This window comes from Sciurus carolinensis, chromosome 5, assembly GCF_902686445.1.
Source record: "Sciurus carolinensis chromosome 5, mSciCar1.2, whole genome shotgun sequence".
In the NCBI taxonomy this organism is placed as follows: domain Eukaryota; kingdom Metazoa; phylum Chordata; class Mammalia; order Rodentia; family Sciuridae; genus Sciurus; species Sciurus carolinensis.
The window spans coordinates 2,645,163-2,661,740 of NC_062217.1; the positions used below are offsets into that span (position 1 = coordinate 2,645,163).

The window sequence follows — 16,578 nt, forward strand, 5'->3', positions numbered from 1 at the left end:
CATGGCCCATGGGGCCCCAGGCAGATCGCGCCCTCACCTCCTCCTGTGCCTTCCTCGGATTCTCCTCGGCAGAGGTCTAGAATTTTTCTTTTCCTATGAAAATGTATGCAGATCCCTGACATTCCCAGCAGGCACACAGGATGGGCTGGTTTCTCTGGCTGCTCAGTTCTCTTTGGTGAAATATATGCCCTATTTTTAGAATCTCCTGCTCTTCCGGGTTCCTTGCAACAGTTTGAGGACTCTTCAGGGGACGGCAGTGCTAGTAGGTGTCAGAATGTGAGGACCCACCCCTTACCTCCGAGGCCTGGGGCACCTGGTCGCCCCAATGGCCCCGCTGGGCCAGGAGCTCCTGGGAATCCATGTTGTCCTGGAGGCCCGGGTCGTCCTGGCTGGCCTGACGGTCCCGGAAAGCCCAGCTGACCCTTCAACCCTGGCATTCCAGGCATCCCCTGGCTTCCTGCAGGAATCAGAACAAGAGCTGTGAGTCCATCCTGTCCACTGCAGACGACACCTGGCTCTGCAGACTCCGTCTATATACAGTACTGAATCGACTCTGGATTGCAGAAAACCTGGAAAATGCAGGGAGGTAAGAGGGATGGATCCAACGTAGCTCCCTGTCACCCAGAGAGGGCGGCTGGCGTTTGGACCTGCTTTGTTCCTGTGAACACCGGGTTAGCTGCCTGCAGAGCTGACACTGCGCCCCAGACACGACTTCAGTCCGCCCTTTGCGCTTGTGTTAGGTTTTCAGTGTTTTGCCACCTTTTAAAATGTTCTCCGCTAACATTTGATGACTGCGTGAATGAGACACGGCACAGAGTGGACCCTCCACGCATCCCAGGCACCCCTCTTGCTGTCTGCAACAGTGCTGTGAGGACGGTGGGGCCGGGGACACACACCGTACCCGTGCTGCAGAGCATTGCTCAGGACAGAGCCCTGGACACGGCCCTCATGCTGGGCCTTGTGACTAAGCCACAGGCATTGGGGGAAGATGATGTGGGGTCCCTGTGCATGTGTTTGATTATGAGGAGCCTTTTTTTTTTTTTTTTTTCTCCTAGAATTTGCTTTTTGGTAAAGTCGTTGCTGCTCAAACTTTGTTTTAATGTGGGATATTAGCATTTGTACATGTTTCTGACGGTGTGTGTGTGTTGCGTGTGTATGCCTGTGAGAGTGTGCATGTGGACAGGCATGTATGGTCTCTCTGCTGGCTTTGATGTTACCGTATCCTGCCCTGCCCACTGGTTGGACACGGTGGACATGTTTTCTCCTGGTTGTTTCTAGCACCAGCCCTCTGGGTCTCTCACAGAGGCTTGTCCCTTTCTTTCAGAGCATAAGGCTAGTTATAGCTGTCCTCCAGGCAGCCCATGGAGGCACCAGCTTGGTGGCAGAGCCTGTTCCAGGCACTCTCTCTTAACCATGATGCTCCAGGTGGGCAAGGAAGGGGAGGGGCAGTCATAGAAGGGACAGGTCAGTCTCAGACCTGAAGTCAGCCTCCTGACCCTCCAGTTGCCTGATGGTGTGAATAGCAGGAGGTGGAACCACAGGGGAGTGGGAAAGCCTGTGTTGGAGCCCCAGGGTGCTCACTCCCCTGCCCCGACAGTACCCCTGGCAATGCCAGGGGATGGGAGTTCTGCTTGCCCACGAGAACTGCTCAGAGCACAGGTTAATGTCCAGGATGCAGTGACTGTAGACTGAGGTGACCTGAGGCCTGAGCAAGTCAGCCATGCAGAGGCCATATGTTGCAGGACCATCCCAGGATTTACGGGGCACTTCCCTCCTGGAGTGGAGGGGAGGGGTGAGGGACCCATGAGTCTGGAGTGACCTCCACCACAGGGGTGGCCTGGTAGTCAGTGAGGGACACTTTCCTTTCAGTTGTTTGTGGTGATCATTTCTCTGGAACTGGATGGTTCCGGTCGGCTGGCCTTTGTGGGACACCTGGTGTCAAGGAACAACTCCTGCACGTCAGCGCCCCCAGCTCAGTGACATCTGCCCTGTGCACCTGTGCAAATGCTTCGGAAGTTCTGCTCGGAAGCACAGCACGCACCGTCATCGTGACTGACCCTTGTGGCCAGCCAGTGGAAGCAGGCTTGGCCCCTGGCCCCAGCACCTTGGAACTGATGGGTTCTGATGCAGGACTTTCCTGCACCGGAATGGGAACTCTTCCAAGTGTGACAGCTGCCCAGGCCAGGACTCTGAGCTGGTCACAGGGGGACATGAATCAAGAAAGAGGCTCAGAGGGCATCGAACGCTTGCCTGCTGCCACATTTTGTTTTTTTTTTAATGCTTGACACCTGCAGCAGATGGTCAAGTTCTAAAGGATTTACCAGAAGTGTCCTTATCAAAAAGGTCAACTCTTACAGTTGGACAGCAGAGCAGAGGGAGGGAGGATGATGGGAGATGGAAGAGTGGGCCCCACTTGCCTTTGATGAGCACAGGGACTCACTTAAACACCAGCAGCAAGGCTGTGGCATGGAGCCCTGTCCCATCTCCACAGAGACACGGACACGCTCACTATGCTCTGTGATTGACCCAGAGGAGTAGGCTGGAGAGGGAGGCCCTGGTGGCCCAGCAGAGTCTCCACAGCTAGGTCATTTTATCCAGTGACCTACACTGCTGGGTTCAGGGCTGTGTGTGCAGACACATGCATGTGTGTGCATGTGTTCATGAGCATGTGTGCCCGTGAACGTGTGTGTGGCACGTGTGTGAGCACAGGAGTGGTGCCTATGCGTGCATGATATAAGCCTGGGTCAGCTGTACAAGACGGTGCGTGTGTACTCCAGCCACGTCGAGGTGCACCGGGCCCTGCGCTGGAATTCTCCTAGTCGGCGTCAACAGCTGCAGGAGATGGTCACTTGCTGAAATCAAAACCCACCTGCCCTGTGTCCTACCACTTCAGGCTTTGCTAGGACACTGACAGGCTCCTCCCAAACCATGTAGCCACACCACGTTCCTGAGCTCTGGGAGCTGCACCCTGCCTGAAAGTCCCATGAAGGATGCACAGCAGGGCAGCTGCAGAACCCGACGCGGATGCTGCTTCCTGCACTTCCAGCCCGTGACAATGCTGCCCACGCATAAATGGTCACTCCACACAGGCGGTTTTGACTTGGAACACTGGGTGGTGGATTTCAACCATGGAGCCATCGCCAGCGTGGGTTCTCGTGATGTGAAGCCTTGCTACTTGCAGACTGTGGTGAAAGCTGGAGGCTCGGGGCTCAGGGCCAGCTTCACACACACGGGTTCTCGGGGTCACCTGCTGCCCTGTTCATGTGAGACAGTGGCGTCTTTCTCCTCTGCTCCCCACACACTGGTAACACTGTGAACCTCATTAAGACATTTTAAAGTCTGTTTCCATTTTTACACCCACCAACTAACTAAATTGCATTCCAGATTATTCCTATCCTCCTCCACAACTAATGCCTAAGCACAGAGAGACGGGTCTGTTCTTCATACCACTGTGCGGTCTTGGGGGCCGCAGCTACGCCATTGACATGAACCCTCTACAGGCATGCTGGGACTGAGTGGAGAAGACAAAGCAAGACCAGGAGCACACAGCGTGGGTGCTTCTCACCAAATCCCCCAGGAAGGAGTTCAGACCCAGCTTGGCAGCCACAGCATAGCTGGGATAGGGTCCCTCCACTGTGACCCACCCCTGTCACCTGACTCACCTCTGAATCCTGGGGGGCCTCTCTCTCCTGGAAGACCTTTCAGCCCCGGGTGTCCAGGTAGTCCAGCATCTCCCCGGGGCCCGGGCTGGGCCCCCAAGACTTCTCCTGGAAGTCCCCTGTCTCCAGGGGGTCCAGCTGGTCCGGGCAGGCCAACAGGGCCTGGGAGTCCATCAGGGCCGGGGAGGCCCACAGCACCTTTGGATCCTCGGGGTCCCATGAACCCTAGAAGGAAATGGGTCCTCAGTCACAGGCTAGTATCATCCATTCTGATGCAGTGCTGGCAAGAGATCAGACAACCAGGCTGGCAGGCGGCCTGTGGGGGTGTCCCTGGGGCTCCAGGCCTCTTGCCTGTCCTGGAGTCTGCACTTCTCCCAACATCCATCCCTTAAATCTCTTCTGCTTCCTTCCATCATTGGGCCCCAGCCCTACAATTCAACCAAGGCGGACGAGGCCCTAAGAACCAGCTGCTCCCTGACATGCATCTCTGTGGTTCATGGACCCCCATGTTTTGAAATAAACCTTCTAGATGGCACACAGGTGAGGAATGCAGTCACGTGAGGGCCACGCCAGGGAGCGGGAAGACCCGGCGCCACCAGCCCTGACACTCCGCTTCCCTGGTAAGATGTGTTTCAGAAACTGAATAGAGTGTTCCGCACTCAGCCCTTCCTTCCAGGCTGCCCCAGCCCTGTCCACTTCAGGGCTTCCATTCCTGTATGGGACAATCTTCCTACCCATAACGTCACCTGCCTGGAGCTGGAGTGCCCAGATCATACATATGAAGCTCTTTCCAAAATCAAGGGCTGACTTACCTGGGGGTCCTGGAAACCCTTCCCGACCTGGATCTCCAGGAAAGCCCTTGAGCCCTGGTGCTCCATCAGTTCCTGAGAAGCCTGGTATCCCTCTGAGGCCTTTGGTACCTAAACACCCAAATAGACCCTGTGAGATCCATGAGGGTAATGGATGTGACCTGTTTGGCACCTGACCTATTGGGGTCATTCTGAAGCTGGGGAATGTTGAGGTCTGTGTACATCAATCCCCAACCTGCACCTTGGAGCTTACACAGGACTCTCCCTGGTGCCCACCCAGGCCACAGCAGAGGCTGAGTTCCCTGTGGCAGGAATTTCTTTCAGCCTGGGGTTTGCTGAGTGACCATCACCAACACATTTCTCACAGCATGAACAGGAGCTGGCTTCCCAGGGAAGCGCCCACAGCTAGTGGTAGTCTCAGCACAGTGGAACCCGCCATGTCCCAGGAGGGAGGCATGAGGGGCAGAGGGGACCAAGATGGGGAGAGAAGGCAGAAGATGGGAGACCAGTGTGTTCTCCGGCTTCCTGCAATAGCTTACCTGGGGGACCTGGGGGGCCTGGCCGGCCAGGAGATCCTTTGAGGCCTCCGACACAACCTGGGGAGAGAGGAGGGAGGAGATGATGCATTTTAATGTCAGGTCTTGTGGTCTTGGATACTGTTAGAGTCAAAAGCAGCCAAATGAATGGGCTACCATTTTGTAAGTAATTTAGTGATTTAATTCATCTTGGTTCTGATGTAAATAGAAGCTCGATTTCATGGTGTAATAATACCAGAGTAGTAATGTAGGATGCAGGTTAGTCAGTCTGGCCTAACAGGAACGAGTACTGTGTTGCCAGATGTGTCCCTCGCACAGCACCAGCCTCAGCCCAAACCAGGCCAACGTGGCCCTGGACCACCCTGCAGAAGCCTCTCTGCTGCAAATGTCTATCAGCAGATGGAGGCAGCTTGTGACTTTGGAAGCAACCCTTGGGCTTCTCCCTGTGACTGTGAACAGCTCCAGAATCAACCCCAGCAAGCGGCTGCTCTGAGCACAGCACAGCCTGGCCAGGGCTACGGGTGCCGTGGCTGGTGCTGCCCCGAGAGATGACCTTTCAGCAGGCGTTTTCTTGGGTGACCTTTGTTGCAGGCCAGTCATTGTTGGGACCTCGTTGGTCCATCTGCTGAGAATGCAGGCCAGGCTCCCACGTGTCCTGCCTGAATGGCCAACGTGTGCACAGGGCATTAGCCTCCTCTGCCTTGGCCTCTTGGTGGCACCCGTGTTTGCAGCCACCTCAGAACAGCTGGCCCTTTCCGGTGGGAGAGGATTTCCTAAGAGAAGCTCAGTCTATGTCTTGTCCTCATGTTCAGCATTTGCAAACTGCTCTGCTAGTGCTGCGGAAACCAAGAGGGGGTCCTTTCACTCCAGACCATGGCTTTATATCCAGAATGTTCTGGGAGGGGCAGCCAGCAGCTTCTCCACCAGGCACAGGGCTATAGATACACTGCCCTTAGGTGCCTGTGAAATGTCATGGTCTCCAACCTTTGTGCCACCGCTATCAGCGTGGACACATCTTGGACCTTGGCACAGCTCAGAATCACTATATATTGAAGACCTGGGGCTCTGAGACACCCCCAGATCATGATCCCTCACTGTCCAAGGCCCCCTGGCCTCCATTCCTATGGAGTCATAATCCAGTTGATGGCCTTGACTCCTTGGCTCCTCCCCAGTCTTCTGGTAAATCAGCACCAGCGTGGGGCTCACTCTGCTTGACCAGGGTACCTCCATGAGACAGCTCAGTGACAGGGTGTGACAAGTGGTAACCTCTGGCAGGACTTTGTCATCTGAGCTCTCTCTGCACCTGCTTCTGTGGTCCGGCGAGTGCGGGGTGCTCCAGGCCTGCCTGCCGTGCTTCCTGCACTTCCACTGTTGGTCTGTGAGTCTGGCCAGGTCCCCACCTGGATCACGCCTTCTCCCTCAGCTACTGCAGCTGCAGGTCCCAGCTACTGAATGAGGCTCCATTCCCTGTGGCCTTGCCACTCCCTGCCCCCTCTCCACACACACCATAGGATGGGGCACAGCGGCTAGCGCAGGGTGCTGAAAGAAGCAGCCTGGAGCTTCAGGAGGACCTGGGTGCCTCCTACGTCTCTGAGGCCTGGAACTTCCCTGTAGGTGACTGGCCTGTTCTGAGACCTGCTGGGGTGCCATTCCTGCTGTGTACCACCCTGAGCAGGGGCCTCCTGGCCTTGCTCTACCTCTGTGCAGGGCACTCGCAGGCTGGCACGGCCTCTCCAGCCCCGGCCTCGGGGGTCAGACCTGCACTTGAGAACTGCCCTATCAGATGCTCGGGCCTCCAGCTGCAATGCCCCTTCTTCACCCGGTTGTTGATCCTGACCCGGCTGGTGCTCCACATGTCTTTGACCTCTCTCCCCAGCTTCCCTTTAGCGTCCATGTCCCAGCTGCAGTGATTCCCTGTCCCCAGACCTTGGAGGGGCCACCCCTCGAGCTTCCTGCCTGCCAGCCCTTGTGCTCTCCAGCATTCGCCCATGGCGAGGCTGGAGGAATCTGGCCTCACTCTCCACCCGGGACAAGCCTGCGATTCAGAGGCATCCATCACAGCCATGCAGAGGTGCATGGTGTGAATCCCAAGTGTGAGAACCTCTGTGGAGCTCTTCCACACCAAGTGGACGTGGTGCACTCTCCACTCCTGGGTACACCTTGGGGACAGCCTTACAGTACCCGTCTTTCCTTCTAAGCTGAAGCAGACTGGCCCGCTTTGCACACACGACCTTCCCGCCCCTCACCCTGCAGGAGCTCAGCAAGCCCTCACCAGTCAGGCACATGTCACATCAGCCAAAAGTCTTACAGCCATCTAGAGCCACCTCTCCTCGTTACTGTACCTGGCTGGACGGCCTCCTGTCTGTCACCGCCAGGGGGCCTTTTAACATCTGTGTCACAATCTGCAAGACACGAGGAGAAGGTCAAGCACTCTTGGAACCACTGAAAGGTGCTGACTTAGCACGGGTGTGCGCATGTGTGAGCGTGCGTGTGCCCTGCTGGGGAGGTTGGGGTGTGGACCCGGAATCAGAAGGCCCAGTTCTGAACTTGTGTGCTCAAGAAGCGGGGCTCAACTGCCAACTGAGAAGAGCAGGTGGTGGGTGGGAAAGAGCCCATGGTGACCCACCAGCCAAGAGCAGACTTGTCAGTGTGACGTCCCGGCCTGACTCCTGGGGTGCACATGTTGGTGCAGGGGGCGTGGGAGCACTCACTGGCATCTTGTCACTCAGAAAGCAAAGGGAAGCCCCCAGTACCTGGCTGTCCTGGGGTTCCCGGGGGGCCTGGAGGACCGGGGAAGCCTGGAGGTCCAGGGAGCCCAGCATCTCCAGGGAATCCACGCTCGCCCTTCTGGCCTGGTAAGCCCAGTCCTGGGGGGCCCGGTTCTCCGGGAATGCCCTTGGTTCCAGGTATGCCTGAGTAACCTGCGTCCCCTGGAGGGCCTCGGATGCCATCCCCCTGCGAGAAGCAAGCACAGCGTCAGACACGGCCGCCGCTTCGCAGGTTGCTTCCCATTCCCCTGGAATTCCGTGCCACGGGTACAGACAGAAAGGCCACAAGGATGAACGGGACCTACTGTCACGGCCCTACCAAGTCACCAGATCAGAGTCAGGCTGCCTGATGCGAGCAGCAGGACAGAGGAGCTACTCCACCACTGTCCTCTGCCCCTGCTGCCATCTCTGGCACCAAATGGACTTGGACCAGCAGGAGTTCTCACCGGACAGGTGGGGCCGGGGAGGCGCGCGGAGCAGGCTATTGGCATTGTTATGGCTGGCATCTGTGCCATCTACTGTTCACAGGGACAGTGTGTCATTAAAGGAAAGGAAGCTAAATTGGACAAGAGAAAGTCAGAAATAAGGGGAAATCACAAGATTGGAAGAAGACAGCTAGATCACAGGATGGGACCCTCCCAAGCGGGTGTCCTACGCGACAACACAGGTTGGGTAGACACTGGGGTGGGGGCACTGGGTGGGGGGGGTGCTCTGGGTGGCTGGAAGGGATGGTGCTAGTCTGGCCACAGTGTAGGAGCTGGCCAAATGGCTGGGGGAATCCGTCCCAGCCTCCCCACCAAGCCATAGTGCAGAAGGGGGCCTTCTGATGATGGAGCCCAGGTGACAAGATCACACTGCCGTCCTTGAAATTATTTCCTCGGCCATGTTAGAGGCACGAGGTGCAGGGCAGGCCTGGGCCTTGCTTGCTGTTGCCTCCCCCTCAAGCAAACCAGCGCCAGTGTTAATGATGTCCGCTCCTGTAGACTGTGGGCATCCCCAGCCTCAGACAGCAGATGGGCCTCAGGCGCCAGTGGCTTTCCACCGGCAGATGGTCACGTCCTTAGCTTAGTGGTGCCAGAAAGCAGGGAGGCACATGAGCACCGACCAACAGGTTGCCCGCCCAAGGGAACCAGCTGCTGGGGTCTGAGTGCCGGTCTCAGCGGCCTGGGAACAGAGCAGGGGAGAGCTGCCCCTGGGGCTGTCACTGGGCCCTTGGTCCCTTGGAGCAGGCTGGACCCTCATGGTCGGGGTTGTGTCCCCTGGAGAACACAGTTCCATGAGCCACTGACACCAGAGAAGGCCACTGCCACTGTGATACATCCGTACAGCCCCCCCAAGAGCACCGGCTCCCCCAGCAGCCCAGCTCTGCCTCCCATCTCACTCCTGCTGTCTTCCGGACAGGACTTGCCAGGACAGTGGGTCGCAGGGCCACCCACGCCACCTGGCCCAGGGCAACTGCACTGAAATGTAACAGGCACAGTAGACCCCGGCATGCTGAGGACAGAGCAGGCCTGGGCCGCAGGTGCCGGCCGGGAGGGGGGAAGCATCTGCATTCCCCAGGGATGTCGAGTCTGGAACCCGCTTGGGAACAGGTCATCACAGAGGATCCAGGGAAGACCAGGGCTTAGAAGGAGGACCAGGGACCTCTGGACACAGGGACCAACACACACAGGCAAGATGAGAAGGTGCAGTCTACTGGTCAAGGAAGGCCAGACGCCCCTTCAGTCTCCTCTCCTGGCCTGAAAGGGAGCCACCTGCAACACCTTGCTCTCAGCCACGCCCCAGCTCCAGAGTCAACCTCCGCGGAGGGCGCGGCCCAGTCAGAGGGGCTGTGTTACAGGAGCCCCAGGACACCAAGAGCAAGAGCTGAAGGAGGCGCAGGCTGGACAGCCACAGGAAAATGAAATCTAGAAAAGAAGGAGAGGCGGAAAGGACCGTGCAGAATCACGGGAGGAGGGCACCCAGAGCTGGGGAAAGTGGGGGTGAAGCCAGACCCGCCTCCCTGCTGCCCCAGGAAAAGAGACCAGTCTCCAAGGGTCAGTGTTTGTCACAAACCCCAAATTGTCTATTTCACTATTTGTTCTGCAAAAACAGCTGTCCACCACTCACTTCAGAACATCCTATTCCTTTTCTCATTCTGTTGAGCCAAGAGGAATGTCAATTGACTCTGGGACTTTTAAACGTTCACTGGGCCCAGCTGCCAACCTAACCCGCCATCTCCCGCCGTCTCCTAAAAGACGGATTTCTGCTCATTAAAATGAGTTGTGCGGCCGACGCGCTGGGTCCGCCTAGCGCCGACGCCAGCGCTGTTTGCTTCTCAGCTGTCTGGAGATCACGAACGTCAGGACCAGCAGCCCCAGCGTCCACCACTGCTGCTACTCACAGGAGGGCCTGGCAAGCCGGGGAAGCCATCGAGCCCGTCACGCCCTGGGACACCGTCGTCGCCTTTCATCCCGTGCACACCTGGGACACCTGGCTGTCCTCTCTCACCTGGGCAGGAATTTGCAAGTGAATCTACTGATGTACCCCCTGGAAAGCCAAGTGGCCCAAGAGCTGCCCAGCCACAAGGAACTGACCTTTGGTGGTTATTGTTCTGGAATCCCCTTTAATTCCCTTGGGTCCAGGAACACCAGCTATGCCAGGGACTCCCTGTGGAGACAAAGGGACACACGTTTCTTCCTTTGGGCTGCTCGGGACACCTGAGGGGAGACTTCTGCGAGGCTCACACGACCCATGGACAATCGCCTGTCACCGAGCCCAGCACTGCCCAGAGAACCCCCACAGTGACAGAAATGCTCTGTATTTGGGCTGCCTGGCAAGTGACCACTAGCCACAGTGCCCAGCAATCCCTGGCATGGTGAGCAGTGGCACTGAGGAACTGAATTTAAATATTTTGAAATTTTAATTAAAATGTCATGGAAGGCCCCAGGTAGTTGGATGGTGAAGACCTAGAGTCCCGCTCCTCAGGGTGCTGTACCCAGACCAGTGTGCTTGGCGTCTCCTGGCAGCTGGTAAGAGATACTGACGCAGGCCCCCACCTGGGGCAGCCAGAGGGTAATCTGCTTCTTCGAAAGGAACCCAGGGATTCCTGGACACGGTGCCTTTGAGGAGCACTGACCTAAAACACCGGGCTGCTGAACTCTTACCTGCAGGTTTGGATCCTGGCAGGTTACAAGCCTTCAAGCACAATGCTTACAAATTCATGTCCATTATACTATTGAGAGTGATCAATAGTATTTAATCCATGGTTTCTTTTGCAAAATGTGGTTTAGGTTGAGGGAAAAACAGGCCTTAGAGAGAAGTTGGTCACAGGGATACTCAAGCTTGGACCGTAAGATCTAGTGAGGCTCTCTCAATGGGCAGAAGTGAGCAGGCTGAGTTTTGGGGATTTATTTTACTATGTGTGATATGTTGGTTTGAGGGCATATCTTAGTGGATGCTATTTCTGGGGATTTAGGAACTCTGAGTGTTGGTTTAAAGAAATGGACCATTAGGTCAGACTATGAGCTTGTTTCTCCTGGGAAACTCCACAGATACTTGATTTATTGATTACTTGCTTCTCAGCAGAAAAGGGCAACATTCTCCCAGCATCGGGGGCAGCGTCCTATGCAGACTGTGCTCAATAAATATACTGTGTCAATGGATGGGGGGAATATTTTTTTTACCAGCTGACTCCTAAACCTCAAGCCCCCTGCCTGACTCTATCAGTACAAATATGAGAAACACACCATAATTACAAGAAGTCATTTCAGCCATTCCATTGCAGTGGGGCTGCCTGACGCCTGAGCAAAGACCAAACGCAAGACAAGGAACACACCCGCAGGTGCTGGAACACTGCGTAGACAGCCAGGAGGCTGGGGCACCTGGCAACCTTAGACATTTCAGGAGCACAAGATGGGATCCACCTGGCTTCTAGAAAGACTCAGTCTTTTTAAAAAACCTGAAGGTCCTAAGTGTTTTCCCAGAAGTCTGCAAGTCTCCCTCCTTGCACTTTTTCTGATGACTTGAGCAACTTTTGTTGCGTAAATAGCCCTTTGTTGGAGATGGCATTGTTTTTTTAGAATGTTTTTTAGTTGTTGGTGGGCCTTTGTTTTATGTATCTATTTACATGTGGTGCTGAGATTTGAACTCAGTGCCTCACACATGCTAGGCAAGTATTCTACCACTGAACCACAACCTCAGCCGGGCATTGCTTTTTAACTAAGGTAAAACATAGCAACTACTATTTTTGTTGGAGTTCCCTATTTGTTTTCTGAGAAAACTGAGGGCCCAACATCAGGTGCTTTGGGTCTCATTTCACCTGCAAACCTCCAGTGCTACAAAGCAATCAAGAGTCAAGACATTCCAGCTGGGTGCAGGCAGGGGTGCACACCTGTAACCCTGAGACAAAGGAGGCTGAGGCAGGAGGCCTGCAGGTTCAAGCCAGCCTCAGCAACTCAGTGAGGCTCTAAGCAACTTAGTGAGACCCTGTCTTAAAAAAAGAAATCATATAAGAAAGATATAGCCCTGGTTTCAATCCCTAATACAAAAAAAAAGTTAGCCAAGATGCTCTGCTCTAGCAGTATGTATGGCCACTCTCCCTCGTGGCAGGAGTCAGATCCCTGTGTCCACAGCCAAGGGCCCCAAGCAACTTTATTCTCTATTGCTGAATATATAAAATGATGGACTTTCCACTTATAAATCTCTTGCTTTTCTAAGTCAACAAAATAAAAAGTATAATTTCTTTGGTTACATCTGAAATTTGCTTTGAAATCTTTGGTTAGTAAAACCTGCCACAGAAGAAAGATCTATGCCAGGTAATCTTTTCATAAATCATGAATAAAGGCCACTTGGCTGATAGGTACTGGGAACTCATGGACAGGGAATTTCATTTATTTCTACAAAGTTAGCTCTTGATTTCCTTGGAGCTCTTGCTTTGCACAGGGTGAAAGAAACCTTTATAAAATGCTAAATCAAATGCTACCAAATTTAGAAGAGAATGTGCAGTTAAGTAACATGCTTTCATTCAAAATGATAGTGGGTCTTTTAAAGATACAATTCATATGCCATTTTGTGCTTTTATGTTAGAAAGCATGAAACGCAGGGACCTTCTCGTATTTTCACATGGTTGTACAACCATCACCATCTAACTTCAGCACATTTTCATCATACCAAAAAGAAATCCCACCTTCATTAAGCAGTCATTCCCAGTCCCCTCCCCTGAGCCCAAGAAGGAGTGGACTCTTTCCTACTCCAGATGTGTCTCCTCTGGACACCGCACGTGGGTGGAATCTTGGAACGTGCTTATTTCGCTCAGCACAGCGTTGCCCAGGCACAAATCAGTGCTCTGGTCCTGTCTTACAGTGGATTCGGTTCCACTGTATGGAGGTGCCACGTTTGGTTTGCTTGTTCATCAGAGGAGGGACATTTGGGTTGCTTCTACTTTTTGATTTTTATGAATAATGTCTCTTTGCCCATTGGTGTGCATGTATTTTTGAGGACATGGGTTTTGATTCTTTGGGTTCTCCCAGGAGTGAATTTCTGGGTGTGTGGTAACCCCTGTCTAGCTTTTGAGGAAGCGTGAGACTGTCTTCCAGGGGCTGCACCAGGTCACAGTCATGGCAAAAGCTGCCGAGGTTCACCTGAGAGCGCGTGGCTTTTGGAAGGCACGGGCACGCGCTGGGCGTGGGGAGTTGCTGGTCTACAGTGTGTCAGGGAGCCGGGCATGCCTCGGGTTTCCTCAGCTTCCCGGGAGGCTGGTCACCAGGGCGCCCTGTCCTCTCACCTTGAACCCTGGGAACCCAGGGATGCCGTGCTGTCCGGGGTCTCCTTGGTCCCCTTTCCTCCCTGGTTCCCCATTGATACCCGGGAAACCTTTGGGTCCTGGCAGTCCTGGAAGACCCCCGATGAACTGATCACCTTCTGCACATTTACAGTCCCCAGCGTCACCTGCAGGGGTGGAGGGAGAGCACTTATGTTAGACGTTCAGTCTAGAGGTGCAGAGGAGAGAAAAGGGCAGGTGCACAGGGCTGTCCGGGAGAAGGCCACACAGGCTGGACAGGCCCAGTGCTTTAGGAACATCATCTATCCTGGTGGGGGTTATGAAACCCATTTCTTAGATAAGCAAAGTGAGACCAATTTTAAGTCACTCAAGGGTTTAGTCTTCGGGTTCAGAATTCTACTTTGTTGTTTACTAGAATTACTTAAAAACCAGGGCCCTTTACAGAGGAACAGGCAGAGTTGAGGGGGCTATCAAGGATGTGGAAGAATCTGGAATCCAGAGCTCAGAGCCATGAGATGACCATCGCAGTGGCTCCAGAGGTCCAGGTGCAGGGCAGCCTCTCTTGGAGGCCAAGGTCATGGGTGAGTAGAGAAGAAATATCCGGCCCTTCTTCTGCCTTGACAGGACCCAGGGGCAGGTGGCAGTCAAGGGCTCTGCTTCCTGGGCACAGACGATGCACACAGGACCCACTTGATTGAGGCCACCTGATTCCTGCAGTCTGCCCTCAGGTTCCCACGCCCCATGTGCACCTGAAGGTCAGGGTGGGTGTAAGGGCCAGGATGTGCTGCCCACGTCCAGGGCCAGGAGCCCAACAGGCACCTCCATGGTCCCCAATAGCCTCACAGTGGGGGTGCCCCCAGGCCAGCCCTTCCCTGGAACGGGGCAGAGTCCCCAAGGTGCATCAGGGAAGGCAAAGGTGCAAGGGCCTCCCCAGGACAGGGAACGAGGCCAGGCGAGCCCACACCGAGCCTCATGGGTGGAACAGGACAGCGGTGGGCTGGTGCTCGCCAGGACGGAGCTCTACAGGACACTCGTGTTCGTCTTGGTGCTGGACCTGCGGCCAGCCCTCTGGGCTCAGCGAGGAACAGCTGTCTTTGCTGAGTGCTGGGCTCTGTACTGTTGAAACCTCAGTGAGGGACCAGGCAGCGGGAGGACAGGGAAGGGCTGGCCGAGTCGGTTGCCTGGGAATCCTCCCCTCCACTGTGAGTGCCCAGCCGAGGAGAGAGGTTTTTACAGGCTGAGTATCCCTTATCTGAAGTGTTTGTGAGCAGAATCATTTCAGAAGCTTTACGATTTTGAGCTCTCTGCGTATGCAGTATGAAGTACCTTGGGGAGGAGACCCTGCCTAAAGGCGCTTCAGAGACCCACCCCCGTAGCTGAGGTCAGCACCATACGTCACCGTGGCTGTCATGTGAGGTCGGGTGGAATTTTCTTTTCTTCTTTAAAATCTATTTACAAAGTTGGGGCCTGACACGTGCTAGGCAAGCCCCAGCCCCAGCCCCAGGTGTGGCATTTTGGACAGGAGGCTCATGTCCACACACCAAAAGATTTGGATTTGGGGCCATTTTGGAACTTGGAATAGGGATGCTCATCCTGTATTCTAAGCAAACAAAGGTGGGTGGACTCGCCCCTATAGGGTGAGGTGGGCTCAGGGTGCTGCCCCGTCCCCTCCCTCCCCTTCCCGATCTCCTCACCTTTCCCTCCTTTCGTTCCTCTACTTCCTGGGAAACCAGAAGGCCCAGGGAAGCCCACGGGTCCTTGTGCTCCTTTAAGGCCAAACAAGAAACCTAAAGAGAAGACCCAGGTCAGGCACATCAGCTTGTGCCCGGGGGCAGCGCGGATTCGAACCCCTCCTGTGAAGACCGCTGGGTTCAAGGCCATGGTACCTGATTCCGAGATTTCCACCCGGCCTGGTTGCCCTGAAGAACCCCGCCCAGCCCCCCAGCAGGATGAACGGGGCTCCCCACTCGCCCTTCCTGGGAGTGGGTGCGCCCCTGCTGCCCTGCCCCGCCCTCCGTGCCACTTAGGAGCTTCTGCGCGGAGTTAGTGTCCTGATGTGGGTCCCTCGTGACTGGCTGGGACCAGGTGTGGTCCTTCTCACTGACCGCCCTGGACTGGCCCTCCGGCCATCAGCCAGGGTCGGGGTTCCTCGCATCCCCAGGGCCGTGTTCCTGCACAGCACACAGGGCTGCAGTGGAGGCCAGAGCCCCTTGCCCGGCGCTTGCGGGAGGCGCGCCTCCAGGAGACGCGGGGGACCCGCTCCCTGGTCGCTAAGATAGTGTGGTCCCAGCCCCTCCGAGCTAGCAGAGCCCCCAGCGCCGGAGTGCGTTTTGCCACACAGCCACTGTGCCCATGAGGAGGCCATTCGGCAAGCAGGAAGGGGAGGAGAACTCAGATTTTAAAGTCTTTTGTCCTGTGCTTGGAAAAATGGCACCAGGATTCGGGTGTCAGAGAGCTTCTCGGCGAGTACAGATTTTCAGGGAACGATGAGTGGATACTGGCTGATGTAACCTTTGACACAATCTCATTCATTCGTGGAACATGGTCCAGTGCTGGAGCCGTGCCAGCCTGTCCAGAGCCCTGATAGACCTGCAGCTAGTACACACGGTAGTAAACTAGCAGGTGTAGACTTACAGGTGTGACCAGCACCGTGAGAGACTAGTAAAGAATCAGGGGCCTCAGGAAAGTCCTTTCTGAAGAGGTGACACGGATTAAAATCCACAGGGCGTAAAGGACTGGCCAAGCAGAGCCTAGGGGATGTTTTCCAAAGGGGACAAGTGTAGACACAGGGCTGGAAATGGAGAAAGTCATGGCTGGAAGGCGTTTGCAGGGTGCAGGGGAATGGGAGGGGTCTGGCCACCCCCTAGTCCCAGAGGGCTTGGCGTTTTTCTCCAGGCCCAAAGCAAACCATTAAAGGGCTCAAGGAGCAGGTCACATGGCCCACTGTGGATTTGGTGTGGGCGTCAGGTGCCCAGAGCAGCCTGGTTCTGCCAGGAGCTCCTGGGGTTATGGAGGGAGCAGGGCACCAGGGGCAAGTTGGGCAGG

General features: G+C 55.3%; 1 protein-coding gene across 1 annotated transcript in view; it reads right to left on the minus strand.

The window, feature by feature from the left end:
• Nucleotides 1–16,578, minus strand: part of Col4a2 (collagen type IV alpha 2 chain) — a 151,660-nt gene that overhangs the window by 18,711 nt on the left and 116,371 nt on the right. The window contains exons 21-30 of the mRNA XM_047552910.1: nucleotides 15,228–15,320; nucleotides 13,537–13,700; nucleotides 10,349–10,421; nucleotides 10,156–10,262; nucleotides 7,758–7,959; nucleotides 7,347–7,406; nucleotides 5,008–5,064; nucleotides 4,472–4,579; nucleotides 3,663–3,884; nucleotides 296–457 (exon numbers count right to left, since the gene is read on the minus strand). Coding sequence (XP_047408866.1) covers nucleotides 296–457; nucleotides 3,663–3,884; nucleotides 4,472–4,579; nucleotides 5,008–5,064; nucleotides 7,347–7,406; nucleotides 7,758–7,959; nucleotides 10,156–10,262; nucleotides 10,349–10,421; nucleotides 13,537–13,700; nucleotides 15,228–15,320 — 1,248 coding nt within the window. The remainder of the gene's footprint in view (nucleotides 1–295; nucleotides 458–3,662; nucleotides 3,885–4,471; nucleotides 4,580–5,007; nucleotides 5,065–7,346; nucleotides 7,407–7,757; nucleotides 7,960–10,155; nucleotides 10,263–10,348; nucleotides 10,422–13,536; nucleotides 13,701–15,227; nucleotides 15,321–16,578) is intronic.